Here is a 25795-nt window from a genome sequence, read left to right as displayed (position 1 = left end):
GAGTATATAGTGGGTTTGATCACCTTCAGGTACATCTGTGTGAATGCAGCTGGCACCATAGAATTCATTTTTTATGCATCAGTCGCTCAGTTGTGTCCGACCCTCTGCGACCCCGTGGACTGTAGCTCACCGGGCTCCTCTGTGGGATTCTCCAGGCAAGAATACTGGAATGGGTTGCCATTTCCTCCTCCAGGGGGAGTAATACTCCACTTGATACATGTACCATATCTTCTTTATCCATTCCTTTATTGATGGACATTGTTTCTTTCTGCTCTTAGGGAGAATTGTTTTCCTTTTCTCTCCTTTTATCATCTGAAACCTTCCTACCTTCTCCTGAGAACAGGGATCTTCTTCAAGTTGCTAATCCTACTCAGAGCTTATCAGCTTTGATAAATACTCCTTGAATAAATGGAGAGATAAAAATAAATCTGATCACAATTTGAGTGGATCAAAGATGATGTGATTTCGTTAACAATAAGCTTAAATCTAAGCAGATTATTCAACTTTGTATTAAATGGAATTTTATGGATGGGAGAATTTTAAAAATAATAGAAATCCTTTCACTTTTGCCAACCCTATTCTCTAATTGGGCTGAAAACCCAACTAGCCATTATATGCAAGAAACATATCAGATACTGTGAAAGTGAAAGTCACTCAGTCGTGTCTGACTCTTTTGCGACCCCACAGACTACACAGTCCATGGGATTCTCCAGGCCAGAATACTGGAGTGGGTAGCCATTCCCTTCTCCAGGGGATCTTCTCAACCCAGGGATGGAACCCAGGTTTCCTGCATTGCAGGCAGATTCTTTACCAACTAAGTCACAAGGGAAGCCCAGGAGTACTGGAGTGGATACCCTATCCCTTCTCCAGGGGGTCTTCCCATCCCAGGAATAGAACTGGGGTCTCCTGCGTTGCAGGTGGGTTCTTTACCACTGAGCCACTTGGGAAGCCTTCTTTACCTTAGACTCCACCATAGAGATAGAGAGTCTCTTATGAGACTCTAGACCTCGGGGAGCCCTGCCCTCCACCCTCAAACCTGATCCCAAATGTGTGGTTAAGCCCATCGTCACTGAACCAAGGCAGCTTGAAAACTCCATGACTCACCTGAGGTTTGGCTTCTCCCCAGAATGACTGGTCTGGCAATTCCATAGGTTCTTTTCTTTGCACTTAAAAAATTTTTTTTTATATTGGAGTACACCTGATTTGGCTCTTCCAATGTAGCTCTGTGAAAAAGAATCTGCCTGCCAATGCAGGAGACGTGGGTTCTATCCATGGTTCTGGAAGATCCCCTGGAGGAGGAAACGGCAACCCACTCCAGTATTCTTGGCTGGAGAATCCCATGGACAGAGGAGCCTGGTGGGCTACAGTCCATGGGGCCACAGAGAGCCGGACATGACTGAGTGCATCCAGACACACACGTGCTTGACTGACAATGCTGTGTTAGCTTCAGGTGTAGTGTGTATTTGTTAATCCCCAAATCCTCTAATTTATCCCTCCCTCCCTCGTTCCTCTTTGGTAATCAAAAGTTTGTTTCCTAGCTCTGAGTTTGTTTTGTAAGAAAGCTCACTTGCACCGTTTTTTTAAATTCCACATGTAAGTTACATCACACACCATTTGGTTCTGTGGGAGGGAGGGCTGACCTACCTCACTTAGTATTATCATCTCTGGGTCTGTCCATGTTGCTGCAAATGCCTTAATTTCATTTTTCATGACTGAGTAATATTCCATTTTCATCCCCTCACCATCTTCTTTGTCGATTCCTCTGCTGATAGATTCAGAGGGCCACTACCACTCTGTGATACTCTTAAGAAGACCTTAAAAGGGCATTAAGTGTATATGTGTTCTCCTCCATGACTTTAATTCAGACCTTCAACTCCTGTCACAGAACTGTAGTCATCTGTACTATTGTTTGCTTTAGAATTGATGCTTTTGAACTGTGGTGTTGGAGAAGACTCCTGAGAGCCCCTTGGCCTGCAAGGAGATCCAACCAGTCCATCCTAAAGGAGATCAGTCCTGGGTGTTCATTGGAAGGACTGATGCTGAAGCTGAAACTCCAACCCTTTGGCCACCTGATGCGAAGACCTGACTCACTGGAAAAGACCCTGATGCTGGGAAAGATTGAGTGCGGGAGGAGAAGGGGACGACAGAGGATGAGATGGTTGGATGGCATCACTGACTCGATGGACGTGAGCTTGAGCAAGCTCCCAGAGTTGGTGATGGACAGGGAGGTCTGGCGTGCTGCAGTCCTTGGGGTTGCAAAGAGTTGGACACGAATGAGCAACTGAACCGAACTGAACTAATACAATTATTTCCTTAAGGTTTTCCTCACTCCCGCTCTGTGATTTCAGATTTATCATCCTGAAATATTGCGTTGGCAAAAAAGTTCGTTCCAAGTGTTTCCATAACATCTTACAGAAAAACCCAAACTTTGTGGCCAACCCAGTATAACAGTGGTGCCTCCCTCTGCTGTGTTCAGGAACCAGTGATGTCGCTTTATGCCCAGGGAGTCCACACACAGACCTCAGGCCAGACAGGCCAGCTCAGGACACACCCTAGGACACAGTGAATATGACGCATGGACTGAACCATCCTTATGTTGAAACTCTTCTTTTTTATTTTGAAAACCCTTCTAGCACATACAGATTCCTCGATGTATGAAACTGTCATCGCAGTTCTGTGTCACTCTTACCAGGGTTCATTAGGCATTAACCTCATTAAGAGCCAAGCAAACCGGCTGCTCAAAAAATTCCCAAGAGGGGTATCAGGGAGAAAAGAGAAGCCTCCATAGAGAAGAGCTTTTATAATAGAGCAGACCTGGAGAAAGGAGTCAGAGGCTCAGAGGAAGCAAATTGCGGTCTCACAGCTGTCTTCCTCCATCAGGAGGGAAAATGATCAGATGCAAAGACGGGAACCGAGCGTGTGTGTGTCAGCTCTTAGTTAGCATGGGCAGAAGTAAGGCTCTCAGACAAACTGGAATTTCAGGCTGAGGAGGAGAAAGCTTTGCACTGGGACGTCCCTGGTGCTCCAGCAGCTAAGACTCCATCCTCCCAATGCAGGGGGCTGCCCAGGGTCAGTCCCTGTCAGGGATCTAGATCCCACGAGTCACAATGGAGATCAAAGATCTCACTTGCTGCAACTGAGACACTGCACAGCCAATGAATAAATAGAAATACTAATTTAAAAAATGCCAGCTAAACGGAAGGGGAAGAACCGAGAGCCTAGCTATGCAGGGAAGTAAGTCAGAAAGGTGGGGAAACAGTGGAAACAGTGGCAGACTTTATTTTGGTGGGGGGGCCAAAATCACTGCAGATGGTAAATGTAGCCATGAAATTAAAAGACCCTTACTCCTTGGAAGAATACTTATGACCAACCTAGACAGCATATTAAAAAGCAGAGACATTACTTTGCCAACAAAGGTCTGTCTAGTCAAGGCTATGGTTTTTCCAGTAGTCATGTATGGATGTGAGAGTTGGACTATAAACAAAGCTGAGTGCCGAAGAATGGATGCTTTTGAACGGTGGTGTCGGAGAGGACTCTTGAGAGTCCCTTGGACTGCAAGGAAATCCAACCAGTCCATCCTAAAGGAGATCAGTCCTGAGTGTTCACTGGAAGGACTGACGGTGAAGCTGAAACTCCAATCCTTTGGGCACATGATGCAAAGAACTGACTCATTGGAAGAGACCCTGATGCTGGGAAAGATTGAGGGTGGGAGGAGAAGGGGACAACAGAGGATGAGATGGTTGGATGGCATCACCAACTTGATGGACATGAGTTTGGGTAAACTCTGGGAGTTGGTGACAGACAGGGAAGCCTGGCGTGCTGGGGTCCATGGGGTCACAAAAAGTCAGACACGACTGAGCGACTGAACTGAAGTCCGAAAGAGAAAAACTTGTATATTCATACATATATACGGAATCGAGAAATGTGGTACTGATGATGCAGACGTAGAGAATGTGGACACAGTGCGGAACGAGAGGGTGGCATGGATTGAGAGAATAGCACTGATATACACAACACCAGGTGTAAAGCGGACAGCTAGTGGGCAGCTGCCCAATAGCACAGGGAGCTCAGCTCGGGGCTCTGTGATGACCCAGAGGGGTAGGATGGGGGAGGAGAGGGAAGTTCAAGAGGGAGGGGATCTCTGTCTACTTAGAGCTGATGGATGCTGTTGTATGGCAGAAACCAACACAGCATTGTCAACCAATTATACTCCAGTGGGGAAAATAAAGATATACTTCATTCTTAGAAGAAGAAGAAGAAGAAGAAAAAGAAATGCACTTGTTTGTTGGTCTATTTTAAACCTTCACAGATTTTACAGTAGTGGGAGCCAGCAGACAAAGAGTAACAACTGCAAGTCTTAAGCTCAGACCAGGAACAGCTGGCTCAAGGGGAAAGAAAGGAAAAGGATGCCCCTCATTTAAAATAAAGGATGAAACTTCTAAGCATCAACCTGCAGCTACAGGGGAGGACAGTCCTGAAGCGGATATCAAGAGCAAGAGATGGAAAAATGGTCATCCGTGAGAGAATTCACCTTGCTTCTATGCTGACGTCATTAACGTGCCCTGAAGGCAGTGAGCTGGCTTCTTTTATTTTAATGGAAAATTTGGAATCATCCCAGACGTCTTCCCCTGTGCATCCCAAAAGTATTCCGCATGTTTCCATGTTTATCATCCATTCATGACACACTGACTGTATACCGAATCCATTCACTATATATGTTCATTGTCCAGTGAGTGGATGATAAACCCTGGCATGGAATCAACGTGTAGAGAATAAATGAATAATGGCATGTTTGATGAACGTCTTTGTTGCATTTCTTCCCAGGTGGCACTCGTGGTAAGGAACCCATCTGCTAATGCAGGAGACATAAGAGACGCAGGTTCGATCCTAGGGTGGGGAAGATCCCCTGAAGGAGACCATGGCAAACCACTCTAGTATCCTTGCCTGGAGAATCCCACAGACAGAGGAGACTGGTGGGGCTACAGTCCATGGGGTTGCAAAGAGTCGGACCCGACTTAAGTGACTTAGCACGAACACACCTCTTCAGCTCCTACCTACACTTCAAGTAAGATTTAAATTAGCAGAGAAGCTGGATTTATCCTCTTTTTGGACATGGCTCTGCAGATGGTGACTGCAGCCATGAAATTAAAAGACACTTACTCCTTGGAAGGAAAGTTATGACCAACCTAGATAGCATATTCAAAAGCAGAGACATTACTTTGCCAACAAAGGTTCGTCTAGTCAAGACTATGGTTTTTCCTGTGGTCATGTATGGATGTGAGAGTTGGACTGTGAAGAAGGCTGAGCACTGAAGAATTGATGCTTTTGAACTGTGGTGTTGGAGAAGACTCTTGAGAGTCCCTTGGACTGCAAGGAGATCCAACCAGTCCATTCTGAAGGAGATCAGCCCTGGGATTTCTTTGGAAGGAATGATGCTAAAGCTGAAACTCCAATACTTTGGCCACCTCATGCGAAGAGTTGACTCATTGGAAAAGACTCTGATGCTGGGAGGGATTGGGGGCAGGAGGAGAAGGGGACGACAGAGGATGAGATAGCTGGATGGCATCACTGACTCGATGGACGTGAGTCTGGGTGAACTCTGGGAGTTGGTGATGGACGGGGAGGCCTGGCATGCTGCGATTCATAGGGTCGCAAAGAGTCAGACACGACTGAGCGACTGAAATGAACTGAACTGAACTGAACTGCTTTCTAATTCTGTCCACAGCTTTCTGTGAGTAAATTTTAGAAGAACCCTGAACAAATACTAAATTGTTAGGCTGATTATTTGTATCACACGCATTCATAGTGAAAAACACATTGACAGAGCCTACTATTTGTGCAAATATGACACATATACATGGCTTTCCCTGAATGATAGAAATGGTTTAGAATTACGTAGAATGCATAGCAGACTTAACAGTGAGCTAAGCTAGCTGCACGAGAAACATTGGTTTACACAGAAATTTAACGTCTTTATCAAAAGTTTGTCTTCATATTTTAAGGTGAATTTTGGGAAACTGGCAAATGCCCTTCGTCGTGTAAAAAGTTTTCTTTGTGATCTCCATTTTATTAATAGTGCTTTTGCGTGCTTAGCCACTTCAGCTGTGTCCACTCTTTGTGACCGCATGGACTGTAGCCCGCCAGGCTCCTCTGTCCATGGGATGCTCCAGGCAAGAGTACTGGAGTGGGTTGCCATGTCCTTCTCCAGGGGATCTTCCCAACCCAGGGATTGATCCTGGGTCTCTTAATGTCTCCTGCATCAGCAGGCAGGCTCTTTACCAGTAGCGCCACCTGGGAAGTCCCTTTATTAGTACCAATATATCTAAAATTTGCAATATTAATTCAAATATCACATCATGCTTATAATTTTTGGTCATATCTACACAATCTGAATCAATATATTGGGTGGGACAGGAACTTTGTTTGGCATTTTTCCATAAGATGGTATGGGAAAAATAGAAATGAACTTTTTGGCCAGCCCAGTAAGAAACTTTCCTCCAGTTGGCTACCTTTGGAGTACAAAGAAATTCAATACTGTGAAATCTTACAAATGAGATTAATCATGTACAAGCACAATTTCTGACTCAAACATTTTCAGGATCAGGGGTGACAGTCATTAAGAGAACAAGAGATACATGCTAAAGCGCAGACAGGAGATCCGCATAAAGTCTGAATTGCAGGATGTCTTGTGCATCTGAAGATGACTTAGCCTGGAAGAATCTTCCCACCCCCGCCCCCGAGCACCCCGACCCCATTTAAACTTTAGAGTCCACCTCTGGGAAAAGTGGAGCCAGCAGGGGACGTTACAAACACAGCTGCTGAAGCTGGACACGTGAAAACTCAGCAGTCCTGAAGCTGGACATGTGAAAACTCAGCAGTCCTGAAGCTGGACACGTGAAAACTCACCAGTCCTCGTGACGTCTTTCACAGAACAAAGTGAAGCAGAAGGGGGTGGCCCTCACGTGCCTGGATGCAGCCGAGGAGGAGCTAGGAGTCAGCCTCTCTTTGCAGGCAGGGTGAGTTTCTAAGAGAGAGAAAAGGAAGGACAATCTGAACCCAGGCCACACCAAATGCCTACCTGGAGGTCATCTTGGAGAAAACTCTCTCAGATGTGAAAGCAGGGAAAACAAAGAGGCACTGCAAGTCTTTCCCCCAATACCCACCTCTTTTAAACCCTGGAGCAGAGGTTTTTCACATCAGCTCTATCTCAGATCATCAGGCTTTAGACCCCGGAGGTGGGGAAGCCCTGGCTTATAAGTTTCTGAATGTGGACAATGTGCATCTTTAATATGATAAAACAAACTCACTTGAAGATTAATATGTTCTCCCATCAAGACAAGGTATGGTTCCCATTTATTTTCACCTTCTAGATCACCAAAATTTGAAAAGATTGATACTGTCCATTGTGGATAAAAGTGGGGAGAAAAATGTTCTCAGAAGCTCTTAAGAGAGTGTGTCTTAGTACAGCCTTCTCTGCAGGGGAGTTTGCCTAGAACCCTTTAGAGTTTCAACTGTGCATTCCCTTTGAGCCAGCAGTCCTTCCTGAGGTGATTTCTCCTACGGAAATACTTGCAGTGTTCAAAGATGGATGCAAAGAGAATCTAAGGGACTATGAGTAGGAAATGACCCGATGAGTGAGCATGTTCTTCAACAAGGGCAAGTTAAAGGCACTAATTCAAGAGAATTATTTCTTTAGCAACAACAACAAAACAACCCAATTGAAAAATGGTTGTGCTGTGTGCTTACTCGGTCGTGTCTTACTCTTTGTGACCCCATGGACTGCAGCCCACCAGGCTCCTCGGTCCATGGGGATTCTCCAGGCAAGAATATTGTAGTATGTTGTCATGCTCTCCTCCAGGGGATCTTCCTGACCCAGGGATCAAACCCAGGTCTTCCGCACTGCAGGCAGAGTCTTTACCCACGGACCCATTAGAAGACTGAAATAGACATTTGTTCAAAGGAGACAAACTGATGGCCAATAGGCATATGAAAAGGTGCTCAATACCGCTATTTATTAAAGAAATGCAAATCATCAAATCTACAGTAAGGTACCAGTTGTAGTACCTCACACCAGGCAGAATGGCTATCATAAAAAAAAAAAAAAAAATCTACAAATAACAAATGCTGGAAAGAGTGTAGAGAAAAGGGAACCCTCCTACAGTGTTGGTGGAATGTAAGTTGGTGCAGTCACTTTGGAAAACAGGATAACAGTTTCTCAAGAAAAAAACTAAAACCAGAACTACTTTATGATCTTGCAGTCCCACTCGTGGGCACAGACCCAGAGAAAACCATAACGTGAAAAAGATCCATGCCCCCCAAGGTTCACATCAGCGCTATTTCCAATAGCCAAGACGCGGAAATAACCTCAATGTCCACCAGCAAATGAACGGATGAAGAAGATGCGGTATGTATATCACAACGGAATACTACTGAGCCAAGAAAAAGAATGAAACCATGCCCTTTGTATCCACATGGATGGACCTGGAGATTATCATACTAAATGCAGTAAGTCAGAAAGAGAAAGATGTCACATGATTATCACTTATACGTGGAATCTACAATATGACCCAAATGAACTTATCAATGATATGGAAACAGACTCATGGGGAACAGGCTGGAGGTTGCTGGGGGGAGTGGGGAGGGGATGGATGAATTGGGAATTTGGAGTTAGCATATGTGAACTATTATCTATACAACAGATAACTAAGAAAGTCCAACTGTACAACACAGAGAACTATAATCAATATCCTTTGGTAAAGTATAGTAGAAAATAATATGGAAAATATATAGATGTATAAGTGAATCATTTTCCTGTACAAGAGAAATTAATGCAACATTGTAAATTAACTATCTTCAATTAAAAAAAAGACTTAAAGAATTATTTCTTTCGTTTGCTACGGAATGGGGAATATTCTCATAGAAAGTATGAACCAAATCTCTCTTTGGACTTAAAAAAAAAATGATGTACTTTTTGCATCTATATTTTTACTCTCAAAGAAATAATCATATGCCAAACAGATAGTAATGACTATTCTTAATATATGGATATGGGGGATGACTTGAATAATTTTTTGTGTGTTTTTAAATGTACATACACATTTTTTACTATGTGTCTATACCATTTGCAATGAAAATACCACACACATTTTCAAGTAAGCTTTACTGCCAGAGATGTGAAGGTTCTGAAACACTCAGAATCCATGTTGTAGAAGGCAGCTACCCACTGCAAAATTTGTGGCTCGATAGTTTCAGAGGTTTTGCTGTATGTTTTGTTTTATTCTTAATAAGTCTTCTGGCTTGAGTGAAGGAACTCCCTCACTAAGTGAGGAACTAAACTCACCTGAAAGTCACATGTCATGTGTTGAGAGGCTCAGAAACTCCTCTTATCTTCCAAATAACCTTGACGGGGAAATACTTCAGCCCACATAGTAACAGTTTGGAAGTGATTTTGCGTGCAAAAGAGGAATGTAAAAATACGCGACTTTTTCTCTGCAGAGTTTCAGAAATATAATATTGTTGCGAACGTTGTCACAGATTATCTGGTGTTAGAAAAGGTAAAAGGAAACAGGAAGTGTGCAAAATGTGGACCAAGCTTTACATTAGCAGATTCATCAGGAGTATGAAGATACCACATTTATGAAAATGCCATCACAATCAAAAGGCATTACCAGTACGAAACTAAGGGTAATTGTTCAGTCGCTCGGTCATGTCCAACTCCTTGTGACCCCATGGACTGCAGCACACCAGGCTTCCCTGCTCTTCACTATCTCCCGGAGTTTGCTGAAACTCATGTTCATTGAGTTGGTGATGCCATCCAACCACGTGAATTATCTACATGCAGTAATTCAGTACCTTGCCATTACCTCTGGTTGGTATCATTCTGTATTCAGTTTTCTACATTTTCACAAGCCATAAATACAAGTTTGTCTCTTCCTGTTTTTTCATGCCTGTTCTGCCGTAAACAACCTTCTACAGACTCATAGACTGTTCGAGAAGGACAAGATAATGGGAGCGAAGGTAGTAGGTGAGGTGCATTTTTGCTCTATGCTAAATTTTCCATCTGTCTATCTGTATTTATGGCTCGTACAGCACTTGTTTTTATTTCCAACGGAGCAATCTGATTCTCCAGTCACGGCTGGTGGTCTTCTGTGAGGGTATTCAGCTACTATTTCTAGAGCTAGGCAGATGGCAATCAAAACGCAACTTCATAATTTTATTTTTCTAGCCACCATCCAAAAATATGAACAGACTCCTGGGGACAGAACTGGCAGTACTTTGAGTTAAAATGGTGTGGGACATGTGTTCAGTTTTGTATGCGTGAGGGATAATCACAAGCATGTACTAGTCGACAGAACCAAACACGGAGAACAACAATCGCATCATCATAATGGTCAACAGTCACAGAAGTCAATCAGTTCAGTTCAGTTGCTCAGTCGTGTCCGACCCTTTGCGACCCCATGGACTGCAGCACTCCAGGCCTCCCTGTCCATCACCAACTCCCAGAACTTACTCAAACTCATGTCCATCGAGTCGGTGAGGCCATCCAACCACCTCATCCTCTGCTGCCCCCTTCTCCTCCCGCCTTCAGTCTTTCCCAGCATCAGGGCCTCTTCTAATTAGTCAGCTCTTTGCATCAGGTGGCCAAAGTATTGGAGTTTCAGCTTCAGCTTCAGCATTAGTCTTTCCAATGAACACCCAGGACTGATCTCCTTTAGGATGGACTGGTTGGAGCTCTTGCAGGCCAAGGGACTCTCAAGAGTCTTCTCCAACACCACAGTTCAAACGCATCCATTCTTTACACTCAGAGCTTTTCTTATGGTCCAACTCTCACATCCATACATGACTACTGGAAAAACCATAGCTTTGACCAAATGGACCTTTGTTGACTAGACGGACCTGCATCAGAGGGCAGAGAGAACTCAATACCCAGGACTAAATGGCAGATGGACAAGAGCGGTAGGAATTTCCAAGAGCTGCACTGACCTAGACTCTCGTGGGACTGGACGTGACTAAGGCGCCCTCAGGATCAACAACGGCAGAGAAGGCGACTCTGGCCTGTGTGATGAATGCACGTGGTACTAAATGCAGCTTATAATGAACTGTATTATGAGAAGAAGCTGAGGTGTCCAGATCAAGTGACAGCTTGGGAGAAAAGCCAGGGTTACCAGGAAATAAAAGTGACCAACTGTCGGAAGCAGCGATTGGGACGCTTCACTTGTGTCAAGGACGGCAGAGCACTGTAAAAGCAGGACCTCTCTTGTTGAGTAATCAACCTGGGAAAAATCATCTGGGAAGGTGCAGACAATCTTCACGAGCTAGATCAGGAATAAATACTGGTTGGTGAACCAAATCCTTCAGCTGTGGGCAGCTAGAGAATATGCCTCATCTTTATGGTGTGTAGGACCACTGGAACACTGGACATATATACAGTAGGTAAAATGGATGAAACCAAAGACAGCCTTAAAAAGGAGGAAGACAGGGGATTTCCCAGGTGATCCAGTGGCTGACACTCGGTGCTCCCAATGCAAGGGGTCTGGGGTTTGATCCCTGGTCAGGGAAATAGGCCCTACATGTTGCAACCAAGAGTTCACATGTTCCAATTAACCCCTGGCACAGCCAAATACATAAATGAACATAAATATTATTTTAAAAATGAGAAAGAGGGGAGAGCCTCCCTGATAGCTCAGTTGGTAAAGAATCTGCCTGCAATGCGGTAGACCTAGGTTTGATTCCTGGGTCGGGAAGATCCCCTGGAGGAGGGCATGGCAACCCACTCCAGTATTCTTGCCTGGAGAATCCCATGGACAGAGGAGCCTGGCGGGCTACAGTCCATGGGGTCGCAAAGAGTCGGACACGACTGAGAGACTAAGCACAGCACACAAAAGGGAAAAAGAATATGTCAGAGAGTAGAGAAACACTATTAAATTTATTAGCACTTTTGACCTGATTAGCCTAAGTGAACCAATCCAATTTTCAATAAGTTTAATATTATGTGTGTATTGTGCTCCATACAGTGCTTAAAAAAGCATTTAAGAGAATCAGATATGTCAGACTGATTTGAATTAAACAGAGAAAATTCATGAGGTGTGTAATCAATGCTGAAATGCCTATAGAAATTGAATTAGTTTAATTAATAAGCTTTTGCTTTATTGATTATATCAATGAAATATGGCTACTTGCTACTGCTGCTAAGTCGGTTCAGTTGTGTTCGACTCTGTGTGACACCATAGACGGCAGCCCACCAGGCTCCCCCGTCCCTGGGATTCTCCAAGCAAGAACACTGGAGTGGGTTGCCATTTCCTTCTCCAATGCATGAAAGTGAAAAGTGAAAGTGAAGTCACTTAGTCGTTTCCGACTCTTAGCGACCCCATGGACTGCAGCCTACCAGGCTCCTCCGTCCCTGGGATTTTCCAGGCAAGAACACTGGAGTGGGGTGCCATTTCCTTCTCCAATGCGTGAAAGTGAAAAGCGAAAGTGAAGTCGCTCAGTTGTGTCCGGCTCTTAGCGACCCCATGGACTGCAGCCTACCAGGCTCCTCCTCCGTCCATGGGGTTTTCCAGGCAAGAGTACTGGAGTGGGGTGCCATTGCCTTCTTTGATATGGCCACTTAGAAGAATGCTATACAAGTGAAATAGGTATCAAAGTAGAAACAGTGGTATTTTTCATGTACATAACTGGTTTTTATATTAGGGAATCTATCAAAATGAAAAAGGACAGATGCATCAATATCCCACATTATCTTTAGGTAGTAGAAATGGACAGGATTAAAATTAAACTCTAGAAACGCATGGTGGTAAAGGATACGGTGTTCTCTGGAATATGGCAAATACGATCCGGAAAATACAGAGGATGTCATCAGTAACTGAGAATATGGGATCTAAAAATACTGAAATTAGGTAATAGGAGCTAACAAGGTCACTCCGTGAAAGTATTTGTTGGTTATTAATAGAATTAAGTCTTGATGGAGATTGGAGAATGGCGTGGCAACCCACTCCAGTATTGCCTGGAGAATCCCACAGAGAGCAGAGCCTGGTGGGCTATCGTCCATAGCATCACAAAGAGTTGTACATAACCAAGGAACTTGAGCACCAAACACTTAATGGAGATATTCACCGTCAAAAGGAAAGTAGGTGGTATAATTCAGCAACTGAAAGAATAATGTGAAAAAAATAAAAAGATGAAGCACAATAAGTAAAATTAAAACCTATATACGCTTCCCTTATTGCTCATTTGGTAAAGAATATGTCTGCAATGCAGGAGACCCAGGTTCAATTCCTGGGTCAGGAAGATCCCCTGGAGAAGGGATAGGCTACCCACTCCAGGATTCTTGGGCTTCCCTGGTAGCTCAGCTGGTAAAGAATCCGCCTGCAATGGGAGAGACCTGGGCTCAGTCCCTGGGTTGGGAAGATCTCCTGGAGAAGGGAAAGGCTACCAACTCCAGGATTCTGGCCAGAGAATCCCATGGACTCTATAGTCCTTGCGGTCACAAACAGTTGGACAGGATTGAGTGACTTTCACTTTCTTTCTTTCATGCTTAACCCTACATCTGGATGGGAGGCAGGAGCCACTTGAAAGAGAAAAACTTAACTGAGCTGTGGTACATATACATGATGGAATATTACTCAGCTATTAAAAAGAATGCATTTGAATCAGTTCTAATGAGGTGGATGAAACTGGAGCCTATTATACAGAGTGAAGTAAGTCAGAAAGAAAAACACCAATACAGTATACTAACCCATATATATGGAGATTGCAAAGATGGTTATGATGACCCTATACGCAAGAGAGCAAAAGAGACACAGATGTAAAGAACAGACTTTTGGACTCTGTGGGAGAAGGGGAGGGTGGGATGATTTGAGAGAATAGCATTGAAACATGTATATTATCATATGTGAAACAGATCGCCAGCACAGGTTTGATGCATGAGACAGGGTGTTCAGGGCCGGTTGCACTGGGATGACCCAGAGGAATGGGATGGGGAGGGAGATGGGAGGGGGGTTCAGGATGGGGGACACATGTACACCTGTGGCGGATTCATGTCAAGTATGGCAAAAACCACTACAATACTGTAATTAGCCTCCAATTAAAATAAATTAATTAAAAAGATAACATACTGCCCCCCAAAAATACATAACTGAGGGTTTCAAAGTGATGGTGGGAATACAGATGAGTTTGAAGGTGCCTCAGAGCCCAGCATGTGGAGGCATTCAGTAGGTGGTTCCATCCATGGGCCTAGGAGTCAGACAGTGGGATGTCTCGACTGGAGATAGAGCTTGGGGGTCATCAACCAACAGACTCCGGGGGTAGCTGCTCTCTGACTGGGAAGAATGAGTGAGAAAGCCTAAGGGTTGGCAAGATGATCTGAGATGCCCCAATGTTCTAGATGGAGGGGGCATATGTATACCTATGGCCGATTCATGTTGATGTATGCCAGGAACCAACACAATATTATTGGAAAGTGATTATCCTCCAGTTAAAAATAATAATAAAGAAAAAAACCTCCCTAGGTGGCATAAGTGGTAAAGAACCTGCCTGACAGTGCAGGAGACACAAGAGATACAGGTTCGATTCTCGGGTCAAGAAGATGCCCTGGAGAAGGGAATGACAACCCACTCCAGTGTTCTTGCCTGGAGAATCCCATGGATAGAGGAGCCTGGTGGGCTGCAGTCCATGGAGTCGCAAAGACTCAGACGTGACTTAGTGACTTAGCACGCAGGTAAGCTCTTTGCTCACGAACAAAGACAAGAGGTAAATATAATGATTAAGGAAGGGCGGATCTTACCCAGTCTGCAAAAAGAAAGCTGGGACATGACTGAAGGGACTTGGATGCACGTGGCGGAAACCAATACAAGTTGTAAAAATTTCTTTTTAATTAATTTATTTATTTTAATTGGAGGCTAATTACTTTACAATATTGTAGTGGTTTTTGCCATACATTGACATGAATCAGCCATGGGTGTACATGTGTAAATATATATATATATTTTAAAAAGACTTCTATGCTGCTCCAGTGGCCAAGACTTGGAGATCCCAATGCAGGGGGCCCCACCTGGATCCCTGGTCAGATAAGTAGATCCCACATGCAGAAACTGAAAAGATCCTGCATGCTGCAATGAAGATCAAAGATCCTGTGCAACATAACTAAGACTCAACACAGCCAAAGAAACAATCAAAAATAATATTAAATATATAACACATAAGATGTTTCACAGAGAAGTCTTACGTGATTCTTTCATTGGCAGTAGACAGAGAAATAGTGTCATTACTAATCATTCAAGAAGGCTGAGCGCTGAAGAATTGATGCTGAAGACTCTCGAGAGTCCCTGGGACTGCAAGATCAAACCAGTCCATGTGAAAGGAAATCAACCCTGAATATTCACTGGAAGCACTGATTCTGAAGCTCCAATACTTTGAGTTTCAAAGAGTGTACTCACTGGAAAAGACCCTGATGCTGGGAAAGATTGAAGACAGGAGCAGAATGGAGCACCAGAGGATGAGAGGGTTGGATGGCATCACCAAATCAATGGACATGAGTTTGAGCAAACTCCAGGAGATAGTGAGGGACAGGGAAGCCTGGCGTGCTGCAGTCCACAGGGCCACAAAGAGTCGGACACGACTGAGTGACTGAACAACAACAGTTAGCCTGGCAGACTCAACATTTTTTTACATAGCTGTTTAAGTCATAGATGCTTTGTCTGTTATTCTGAAACAGAACCCAACAGCCTGTTCTCTTTTTCTTCTCTACTCGACAATTCTGCTTTTTTTGACCCCATGCCTGCCTTCATTGAGAGCTCGTCTCTGTAAAGCAGCTCCTTCTCACGGCTGCCCTAGTGGTCTGGGGGTTAATCCTTCCCCTTCCAATGCTGGAATTGCAGGTTCGATTCCTGGTTGGGAACCTAAGGTCCAGTATGACTCACAGCCAAAAAACAAAGCATAAAACAGATGCACCATGGTAACAAATTCAATAAAGGCTTTTAAAAAATGGTCCACATCAATAAAATAAAATAAAATAAGGAGCTCCTCCTCAGTCCTGCAGCAGCCTTTGACGCAGCCTGCTCCAACCTTCACCAGAAACTTGCTCCTTAAACAGGCCCTCCTGTCTTTCTCTTCCTTTCCACCATCAATTGCATCTTCCTCATGTTTTCTAAGACGCCAGGCCCTTCTTTCCCAATTGCCTACTGAACCCAACCCCAAAATAATACCCATCAGTACACATCTGGCTTCCAATTCGACTGTCCTCCCTTTGTCTCTTTAATATCTTGGAAAAAAATCTGTCTAAAATACAGTAATGCGGTCTGTATAACCTGCCACTTTTACCCTCACAGAACCATTTCTTTCGCCCATCACCGTAGAACGCACCAATGACGCCGCATTTCTCAATACCCAGCGAATCTGTTCCCATGTGGCTCAGTGGTGAAGAATCCACTTACCAGGTCAGGAGATGCAAGACAGGCGAGTTCAATCCCTGCGGAAGGAAGATTCCCCTGGAGGAGCAACTGGCAACCCACTCCAGTATTCCTGCCTGGAAAAATGCCATGGACGAGAGGAGCCCGACAGGCTACAGTCCGTGGGGCCACTAAGAGTTTGGACGTGACTGAGCGCCATGAATCCCTTGAGAATGTAGTTCAAAGGCAGACTCCATTCACAACATTGGGGATGAACCCTGAGCTTCTGCATGTCTCACAAGTTGCCAAGTTTCCAGGGAAACCACTCACTGAAACCACTCACTGTAGCCAGCCCACATTCCCATCACACCTGTAACTACTCGCTGTAAGGAGTCAAGCAATGAAAGACAGTGCGTCCAGAAGGAGAGTCTGGGAACACTGCCCTCAAAAGGCAACTTGGGGCATCTTCAGGAATCCACCTGTAACAGTTTTAGTCGCATCAATTAAAACTTTTGGAAAGCTTCACATTAAAATGTAAATATTCTCATATTACAGTAGAAACAGTACCAAAAAAAAAAAAAAAATTCAGAAAACAGGCAAAAGACTTGAGTAGGCATTTTTCCAAAGAAGACATACAGGTGGCCAATACACACATGAAAAGATGCTTCAACCAAAAAAAAAAAAAAGAAGATGCTTCAACATCACTAATTATGAGAGAAGTGCAAACCCAACCTGCAAATCATCATCACCTCACACTGGCTGGAACGACCATCATCAAGAAATTTATAAACAAGAAATGCTGAAGAGAGTGTGGAGAGAAGGGAACTCTCTTACATGCTGGTGGGAATGCAAACTGGTGCAGCCACTATAGAGAACAGCACAGAAGTTCCTTAAAAAACCAGAATGCAGAGCTACCGTATGATCCAACGACCCCACTCCTGGGCACACAGCCGGAGAAAAATACGGCTCAAAAAAAGATACAGGCACCCCAATGTACAGGGCTTCCCTCATAGCTCATTTAGTAAAGTTTCCGCCCGAGGAGACCCTGGTTCGATTCCTGGATCGGGAAGATCTGCTGGAAAAGGGATAGGCTACCCACTCCAGTATTCTTGGGCTTCCCTGGTGACTCAGCTGCTAAAGAATCCGCCTGCAATGAAGGAGACCTGGGTTCGATTCCTGGGTTGGGAAGATCCCCTGGAGAAGGGAAAGGCTACCCAGTCCAGGGTTCTGGCCTGGAGAATTCCATGGACTGTATAGTCCATGAGGTCACAAAGAGTCAGACGTGACTGAGAGGCTTTCACTTTTCCTTTCCCCAGTGTACAGCAGAATTATTTACAACAGGCAGGACATGCAAGTAACCTAAACGTCCATCAACAGGGGAATAGATAAAGAAGATGTGGTACATATATATATAATGGAATATTACACAGCCATAAGAAAGAACAAGATAATGCCATTGGTAGTGATGTGGCTGGACCTAGAGATGATCATACTGAGTGAAGTAGGTCAGCTAGACAAAGACAAATATCGTATGACATCACCTATACATAGAAAGGAGATGTATAAATATACAGTGGAATATTACTCAGCCATTAAAAAGAAATCATCTCATTTCCGTCAGGGGAGCCATTGACTGAAACGGCCCTCCCTGGCCAGGCACGATAATAACCACTCACAGGAGTCATCTTACCACAGCAGGTCCTAGTACAGAATGCAGAACTAAGAAAGTACCACCAACTGGAAGGATTCATGAAAGATGAAAAGGAGACAGGAGACGTCAGGCCACAGGTGCTACTCACCTCCCAGAGTTTTGGTGAGTGAAATGAAAGTCGCTGAGTCTGACTCTTTGTGACTCCATGGACTCTACAGTCTGTGGAATTCTCCAGGCCAAATACTGGAGTGGGTAGCCTTTCGCTTCTCCAGGGGGTCTTCCCAACCCAGGGATTGAACCCAGGTCCCCTGCATTGCAGGCAGATTCTTTACCAGCTGAGCCACCAGGGAAGCCCAAGAATACTGGAGTGGGTAGCCCATCCCTTCTCCAGGGGATCTTCCTGACCCAGGAATCAAACCAGGGTCTCCTGCATTGTAGGCCGATTCTTTACTAACTGAGCTATGAGGGAGGCCCCATGGTTTGGGGCATAGCCAGCTGAACGATGGATGGGAAAGCCCCTGGATATAACATTACAGAGACAAATGACGTCACATGTGTCTAAGTGGCTACACTGGCATCCACCTTGGCTGAGCGATGCAGGCACCCCCAGGAAGGACCCTGAGTCAGAACAACTGGCCGAAGACAACCAGGAAAGGAATCCCGTCACCATTAAACCTGAGACTGTGAGCCACGTGGCACAGTAGTCCTCCTGGGTTCCCGCACCCTCCTGCCCTCCTCCCGAGGGGTCCCCTTGCCAATCAAGTCTCTTGCTTGGTCAGCACAGGTGTCTCCTGGGACAATTCATTTCCAAGTGTTACATGTGAGCCCCCTCTCAAGCCCTGGAAGGGGTCCCCCTTCCTGCAAAAGGGTGATGCCCAGTGTCAGACCGCAATTAGAAGGCAAGGATTGTGGGAGGGGAGTTGGGGGAGAATGGATACATGTGTATGTATGACCCAGGCTCTTCACTGTTCAGCTGAAACTATCCCAACACTATGATTCGGCTGCACCCCAGTGCAAAATGCAAAGGTAAAGAAATGCAAGGACCTAAAGCTTCATTCCTCGAAGACCAGCTGGGTTTCCGCCCACAAGTTGTGACTTGAGCGTGAAGACTAGAACCCTGTCTTTGTATTTTGCTCTCTTCTGACTCTTTGACTTGATGCTATTTGTTTGCTGCGTCCGTCTCTACAGAACTGGCCCTTGTCCGCAGCCATACCACCCTGAACACGCCCCATCTCGTCTGATCTCAGAAGCTAAGCAGGGTCGGGCCTGGTCGGTACCTGGATGAGAGAACCAGCTCTCACTGCCGGTCTGTCTCTGTGACGTCACTTCCGGGTCTTTCCCATTCGCATTCTAACTGGACCTGTCTGCTGAATTCAATACAGAGGACTGCTGGTACAATGGAAATGCACAACTCTGGCTTCAGGCGAGGAAGCGATTCTTTTTCACAGCAGTACTCCTGTGCAAATCTCAATTTTATTCTTTATAAAAAGCCAGTAATAAAAAATATTTCAGTATTTACCTCTTTCCATACTGTATGAGCCTCAGGGCAAAACCTATGGGTTCCAGCAAAAGCAATTCCAAGACGGAAGTTTATATTAAGAAAAGCTTACCTTAGGAAAAAAGAGAAAAAAAAAATTATACAATTGATGAACCTTTAGCCAGACTTATAAAGAAAAAAAGGGAAAGGGCCCTAATCAATAAAATTAGAAATGAAAAGTATTCCTGACACCACAGAAATATAAAGGACCATAAGATACTACTACAAGGAACTGTATGTCAATAAAATGGACACTGAAAAGAAATGGACAAATTCTTAGAAAGGTATAATCTTCCAAGACTGAACCAGGAAGACACAGAAGATACGAACAGACCAATTACAAGAACTGAAACTGAATCTGTAATTTAAAAACTCCCAACAAACAGAAGTCCAGGACCAGATGGCTTCACAGGTGAATTCTATCAAACACCTATAGAAGAGTTAACAGCTATCCTTGCGAAACTCTTCCAGAAAATTGCAGAGGAAAAAATACTTCCATACTCACTCTATGAGGCCCCCATCACGTTGATATCAAGATCAGATAAAAATATCACATAGGAAAAAAAAAATTACAGGCCAATATCACTTACGAATAGAGGCAAAAGTCCTAAAAAAAAAAAAAAAAAAAAAAAACACCAGCAAACTGAATCCAAGAGTACATTAAAAGGGTCTACCACAAATATCAAGTGGGATTTATCCCGGGGATGCAAGGATTTTTTCAATATTCACCAATCAACACGATACACATTAACAAACTGAAGAATAAAAACTATACGATCATCTCAATAAAAGCAGAAAAGTCTTTTGATAAAATTCAACATGCATTTATGATAAAATTCTCCAGAAAGTTTATGATAAAAGTTCCTCCAGAAAGGAAATCTACCTCAAAATAATAAAAGCCATGTATGATAAACCCACGAAGGAGGCAGAGCACCAAATAATTGATGCTTTTGAACTGTGGTGCTGGAGAAGACTCTTGAGAGTCCCTTGGACAGCAAGGAGATCCAACCAGTCCGTTCTGAAGGAGATCAGCCCGGAATATTCATTGGAAGAACTGATGCTGAAGTTGAAACTCCAATACTTTGGCCACCTGATGCGAAGAGCCAACTCATTGGAAAAGGCTCTGGTGCTGGGAAAGACAGGTATACCCTGGTGGCTCAGACAGTGAAGAATCTGCCTGCAATGCAGGAGACCTGAGTTTGATCTCTGAGTTTAGGAAGATCCCCTGGAGAAGGAAATGGCAACCCACTCCAGTACTCTTGCCTGGAGAATCCCATGGACAGAGGAGCCTGGTGGGCGGCAGTCCATGGGGTCGCAAAGAGTCAGGCACAACCGAGCAAGTAACACTTTCACTTTTTCTGGGAAAGACTGAGGGCAGCAGGAGAAGGGGACTACAGAGGATGAGATGGTCGGATGGCATCACTGACTCAACGGACATGAGTTTCAGCAAACTCTGAGAGGTAGTGAAGTGCAGGGAAGCCTGGCGTGCTGCGCTCCATGGCATCACAGACAGTCAGACACGACTTAGCAACTGCACAAAAACAGAGAATGCTGACATCACACTCAAAACTGAAAGCATTTTTCTCTAAAATCAGGAACAAGGTAAGGATGTCCACTGTCACGAACATTACTCATCAGAGTTTTGGGAGTCCTAGCCACAACAATTAGAGGAAAAAATAAACTAAAAAGGACTCCAGATTAGAAAAGCAGAAATCAAACTGTCACTGGTTGCAGATGACATGATACTATACAAAGAAAATCCTGACGCCGCCACCAGAAAACTGCTAGAGATCAGCAATGATTTTGGTAAAGTTGCAGGATACAAAATTAAAACACAGACATGTGCTCCTTTTCTATACACTAAGAATGAAAAATGAGAAAAAGTAATGAAGGAAACATTCCTATGGACCATATCAAAAAGAATAAAACATCTAGCAATAAGCCTACATAAGGAAGCAAAACACATGTACTCTGAAAACTTTAAGGTGCTGATGGAAGAAATGAAACACAAACAGATGGAAATATATATCATGCTCTTGAATTGGAAAAAGCAAATTGGCAAAATCACTATACTACCCACAGCAATGGACAGATTCAACGTAATCCCTTTTGAATTACCTACGGCAGTGTTGACAGTACTAGAACAAAAAAAAAATTTTTTTAATTTCTATGGAAACACAAAAGATCCCAAATAACCAAAGCAATCTTGAGAAAGGAGAACAGAGTTGGGGAAATAAGGTCAAAAATATAAGTAAAAAATAAAGTGGCTCTCCCTATAAAAAACAAAGCAAAACATAAAAAATACTTATCCTGTCTTAGCTGTCATTGAGCATGTATTCTGCCAGATGAATGCTACCATCCATTTGTCACACTCTGAAAACAAAAATATGGAGCATGTGGTCAGAGACTGTACAATGTGTGCATTAAACTGTACCTGACATGGTGTGTAATCTCATCTCAGAAGGTGAACACGTCATTATTGCATGTGTCCTGAATATTTGTAAGAGGTTGTACATCTTTTTTGCTACAGTGAATGTACTGTTCCACTGCTGACATAAAAGCACTAATACTTTTCAGATATTATTCAAGCATTTCTAATGAATTCTTTAACTTCTTGTAATACTCTTTCAGTTGATTATTCGGGGTTTTCAGGAATAGATCATTCGCTGGTTCTTCAACTATTTAGCATATATGCATAATGCTAGACACAACTTATAAATGATAATCAGTTCAGTTCATTCGCTCAGCCGTGTGTGACTCTTTGTGACCCCATGGACCGCAGCACGCCAGGCCTCCCTGTCCATCACCAACTCCTGGAGTTTACCCAAACTCACGTCCATTGAGTCGGTGATGCCATCCAACCACCTTATCCTCTGTCGTCCCTTCTCCTCCTGCCTTCAATCTTTCCCAGCATCAGGGTCTTTTCCAATGAGTAGGCTCTTCACATCAGGTGGCCAAAGTTGTAGCTTCAGCATCAGTCCTTCCAATGAATATTCAGGACTGATTTCCTTTAGGATGGACTGGTTGGATCTCCTTGCAGTCCAAGGGACTCTCAAGAGTCTTCTCCAGCACCACAGTTCAAAAGCATCATTCTTTGGCACTCAGGTTTCTTTATAGTCCAACACTCATGTCCATACATGACTACTGGAAAAACCATAGCTTTGACTAGATGGACCTTTGTTAGTAAAGTAATGTCTCTGCTTTTTAATATGCTGTCTAGATCGGTCGTAACTTTTCTTCCAAGGAGCAAGCGTCTTTTAATTTCATGGCTGCAGTCACCATCTGCAGTGATTTTTGGACACCCCCCCAAAAAAAATAAAGTCTGCCACTGTTTCCCCATCTATTTGCCATGAAGTGATGGGACCAGATGCCGTGATCTTAGTTTTCTGAATGTTGAGTGTCAAGTCATTTTTTTCACTCTCCTCTTTCACTTTCATCAAGAGGCTCTTTAGTTCTTCTTCATTTTCTGCCATAAATGATAATCATTTTGCTATATTTTACATATATATTTGCTATATATGTCTTCAGGTTTTATTTATCTTTGTTGCTGTAGTTTCTAGAGGCTCCAAAACTTGACAGAGATGCCAGGGTTACTTGCTACACTCCTGCTTTTATGTAATGCCTTTCATATTTTATTAATAGGCACAGGCTTGTCATTCAAAAACATCATTTTTTGAATGATTTTTTTTTACTCAAACCTCTTTTTATTCCAAATTGAGTGTCCCTTATTTAAATAATCTAGCATGCATATTGAAAGTTATCAAATTAATGCATCAGGCAATTTCTTATCTCTTTGGCAATTTGCATGGTGACTTAGAATTCTACTGAACTGTCAAAATCCAATTATTAAATGATGGACAGACAGACATCAGAACCAGGTAGGCAACAAGGAGAGCATATATGTATTAGATAACCAGAATCACAGAGATGAAGATAGAAATAAGTACTTGTAGGTATAAATGGTGGAGAAGGCAATGGCACCCACTCCAGTACTCTTGCCTGGAAAGTCCCATGGATGGAGGAGCCTGGTGGGCTGCAGTCCATGGGGTCGAGAAGAGTCAGACACAACTGAGCGACTTCACTTTCACTTTTCACTTTCATGCATTGGAGAAGGAAATGGCAACCCACTCCAGTGTTCTTGCCTGGAGAATCCCAGGGATGGCCGAGCCTGGTGGGCTGCCGTCTATGGGGTCGCACAGAGTCGGACACGACTGAATCGACTTAGCAGCAGCAGCAGCAGCTATAAATGGTGTTATGCCAATACATACATAAATGTCCAAATCCCCTAGGTCTATTCACTGAGAGGACCCAGGAGCAGCATCACATCAGTAAGACTTACTGTGATGATATGTCTTGTTTGTACGTCCTATAAAGATAAATATCGTTTTCTACTAGAAGTAAATACAACTTTTACAGAAACAGTTGATTCCAGAGCTGGGGCAGAGAAGGTATAAGAAAAGCCTGGAAAGTACTGTTCCAGAAAGCAAACAACTGCTCAAAGAGTGAGATGAGTATCTATCTACAGGACACAGGATCCTAACAGCCAAGATCTGCAAACAACCTAAATGCCCATCGACAGACGGATGGATAAAGAAGAGGTGGTACATGTGTACAATGGAATACTACTCGGCCATTAAAAAGAAGGAAGTAACGCAATCTGCAGCAACATGGATGCAAGTAGAGATGATCCTACTAAGTCAGGTAAGTCAGAGAAACCCAAACACCATGGGACATTGCTTACATGTGGAGTCTAAAATGCGGCACAGATGAGCCTACCTACAAAATAGAAACATACTCAGAGATACAGAGAACAGACTTGTGGTTGCCAACGGGGAGGGGGGAGGGAGGGTTTCAGAGTCTGGGATTGGTAGATGCAACCTATGACGTCGAGAATGGATAAGACACAAGATCCTACTGACCAGCACAGGGAAGTATATTGAATACCCTGAGGGAAACCATAACGGCAAGGAATTAAAAGAACATCTATATGTTAATAACTGAAGAAAAGGGTGTGTGTGTATGTGTGTGTGTGCGTGCATATATGTATGTACACATACATACAGGTGTATAATGGAATATTACTCAGCCATGAAAAGGAATGACATTTACAGAGACATGGATGGATCTAGGGTCTCTCATATAGAGTGAAGTAAGTCAGAAAGAGAAAAACAAATGTTGTATATTAACACCTATGTGTGGAATCTACAAAAATGGAATGAAGTGAAGTCGCTCAGTTGTGTCCGGCTCTTTGCGACCCCGTGGACTGTAGCCTACTTCGCTCCTCCGTCCGTGGGATTTTCCAGGCAAGAGTACTGGAGTGGGTTGCCATTTCCTTCTCCAGAGGATCTTCCTGACCCAGGGGTTGAGCCAAGGTCTCCCGCACTGTAGGCAGATGCTTTACCCTCTGAGCCACCAGGGAAGTGCAAAAATGGTATAGATGATCTTATTTGCAAAACGGAAATAGAGACAGAGACATGAAGAGACATATGGACACCAAGGAGAAAGGGGTGGTGGTGGGATGACCTGGGGGGTCAGCATTGACATCTGTTCATTATTAACACTACATATAAAACAGATAACTAATGAGAACCTACTTTATCACTCAGGGAATTCTACTCAGTGCTCTGTGGTGACCTAAATGGGAAGGAAATCCCAAAAGGAGGGGATATAGATATATATCTATGGATAGCTGATTCACTTTGTCGTACAGTAAAAAAGTAACACGATATTGGAAAGCAACTATGCTTCAAGAAAAATTCATTTTAAAATGTAAAAGTATAATTAATTTTTAAAGTGGGCAGAAGATGGGAGTGGACATGTCTCCAAAGAAGACATGCTGATAACCGACAGGCACATGAAAAAAGATGTTCCGTACTGTTAGTTATTAGACAAATGAAAATCAAAACTAAAAAGAGGTATCACCTCACACCAGTCAGAATGGCCATATTCAAAACATCTCTAAGTGTCAAATGCTGGCGAGGGTGTGGAGAAAAGGGATCCTTCCTACACTGTTTCTGGGAATGCAAGTTCGTATGGCCATTGTGAAGAAAAGTATGGAGGTTCCTTCAAAGATTAAACAGAGCAAGCATATGATCCAGCAATCCCACTCCTGGGCATGTATTGGAGAGAACCATAATTCAAAAAGATACATGTACCCCAATATTCATGGCAGCACTATTTACAACACCCAAGACAGAGAGACAACCCAAGCGTCCATCGACA

General features: G+C 43.7%; 1 protein-coding gene across 4 annotated transcripts in view; it reads right to left on the bottom strand.

The window, feature by feature from the left end:
* The window catches only part of PNPLA4 (patatin like phospholipase domain containing 4), a 98124-nt gene that overhangs the window by 6527 nt on the left and 65802 nt on the right, over positions 1–25795 (bottom strand). Inside the window, exons 7-8 of one of the 4 annotated variants that reach the window (XR_011565423.1) lie at positions 19556–21946; positions 6745–7024 (exon numbers count right to left, since the gene is read on the bottom strand). Coding sequence is in view for 2 of the 4 variants with exons in the window: in XM_070785136.1 (XP_070641237.1) it covers positions 6995–7024 (30 nt within the window). In the remaining 2 variants the exon portion in view is untranslated. Of the gene's footprint in view, positions 1–6744; positions 7025–18354; positions 21947–25795 lie in introns of those variants that run through there. The other 3 variants (XR_011565422.1, XM_070785136.1, XM_070785137.1) reach the window with 3 other exon arrangements.

This window comes from Bos indicus, chromosome X, assembly GCF_029378745.1.
Source record: "Bos indicus isolate NIAB-ARS_2022 breed Sahiwal x Tharparkar chromosome X, NIAB-ARS_B.indTharparkar_mat_pri_1.0, whole genome shotgun sequence".
Lineage (NCBI taxonomy): Eukaryota > Metazoa > Chordata > Mammalia > Artiodactyla > Bovidae > Bos > Bos indicus.
This window is presented reverse-complemented; position numbering and strand designations above follow the sequence as displayed.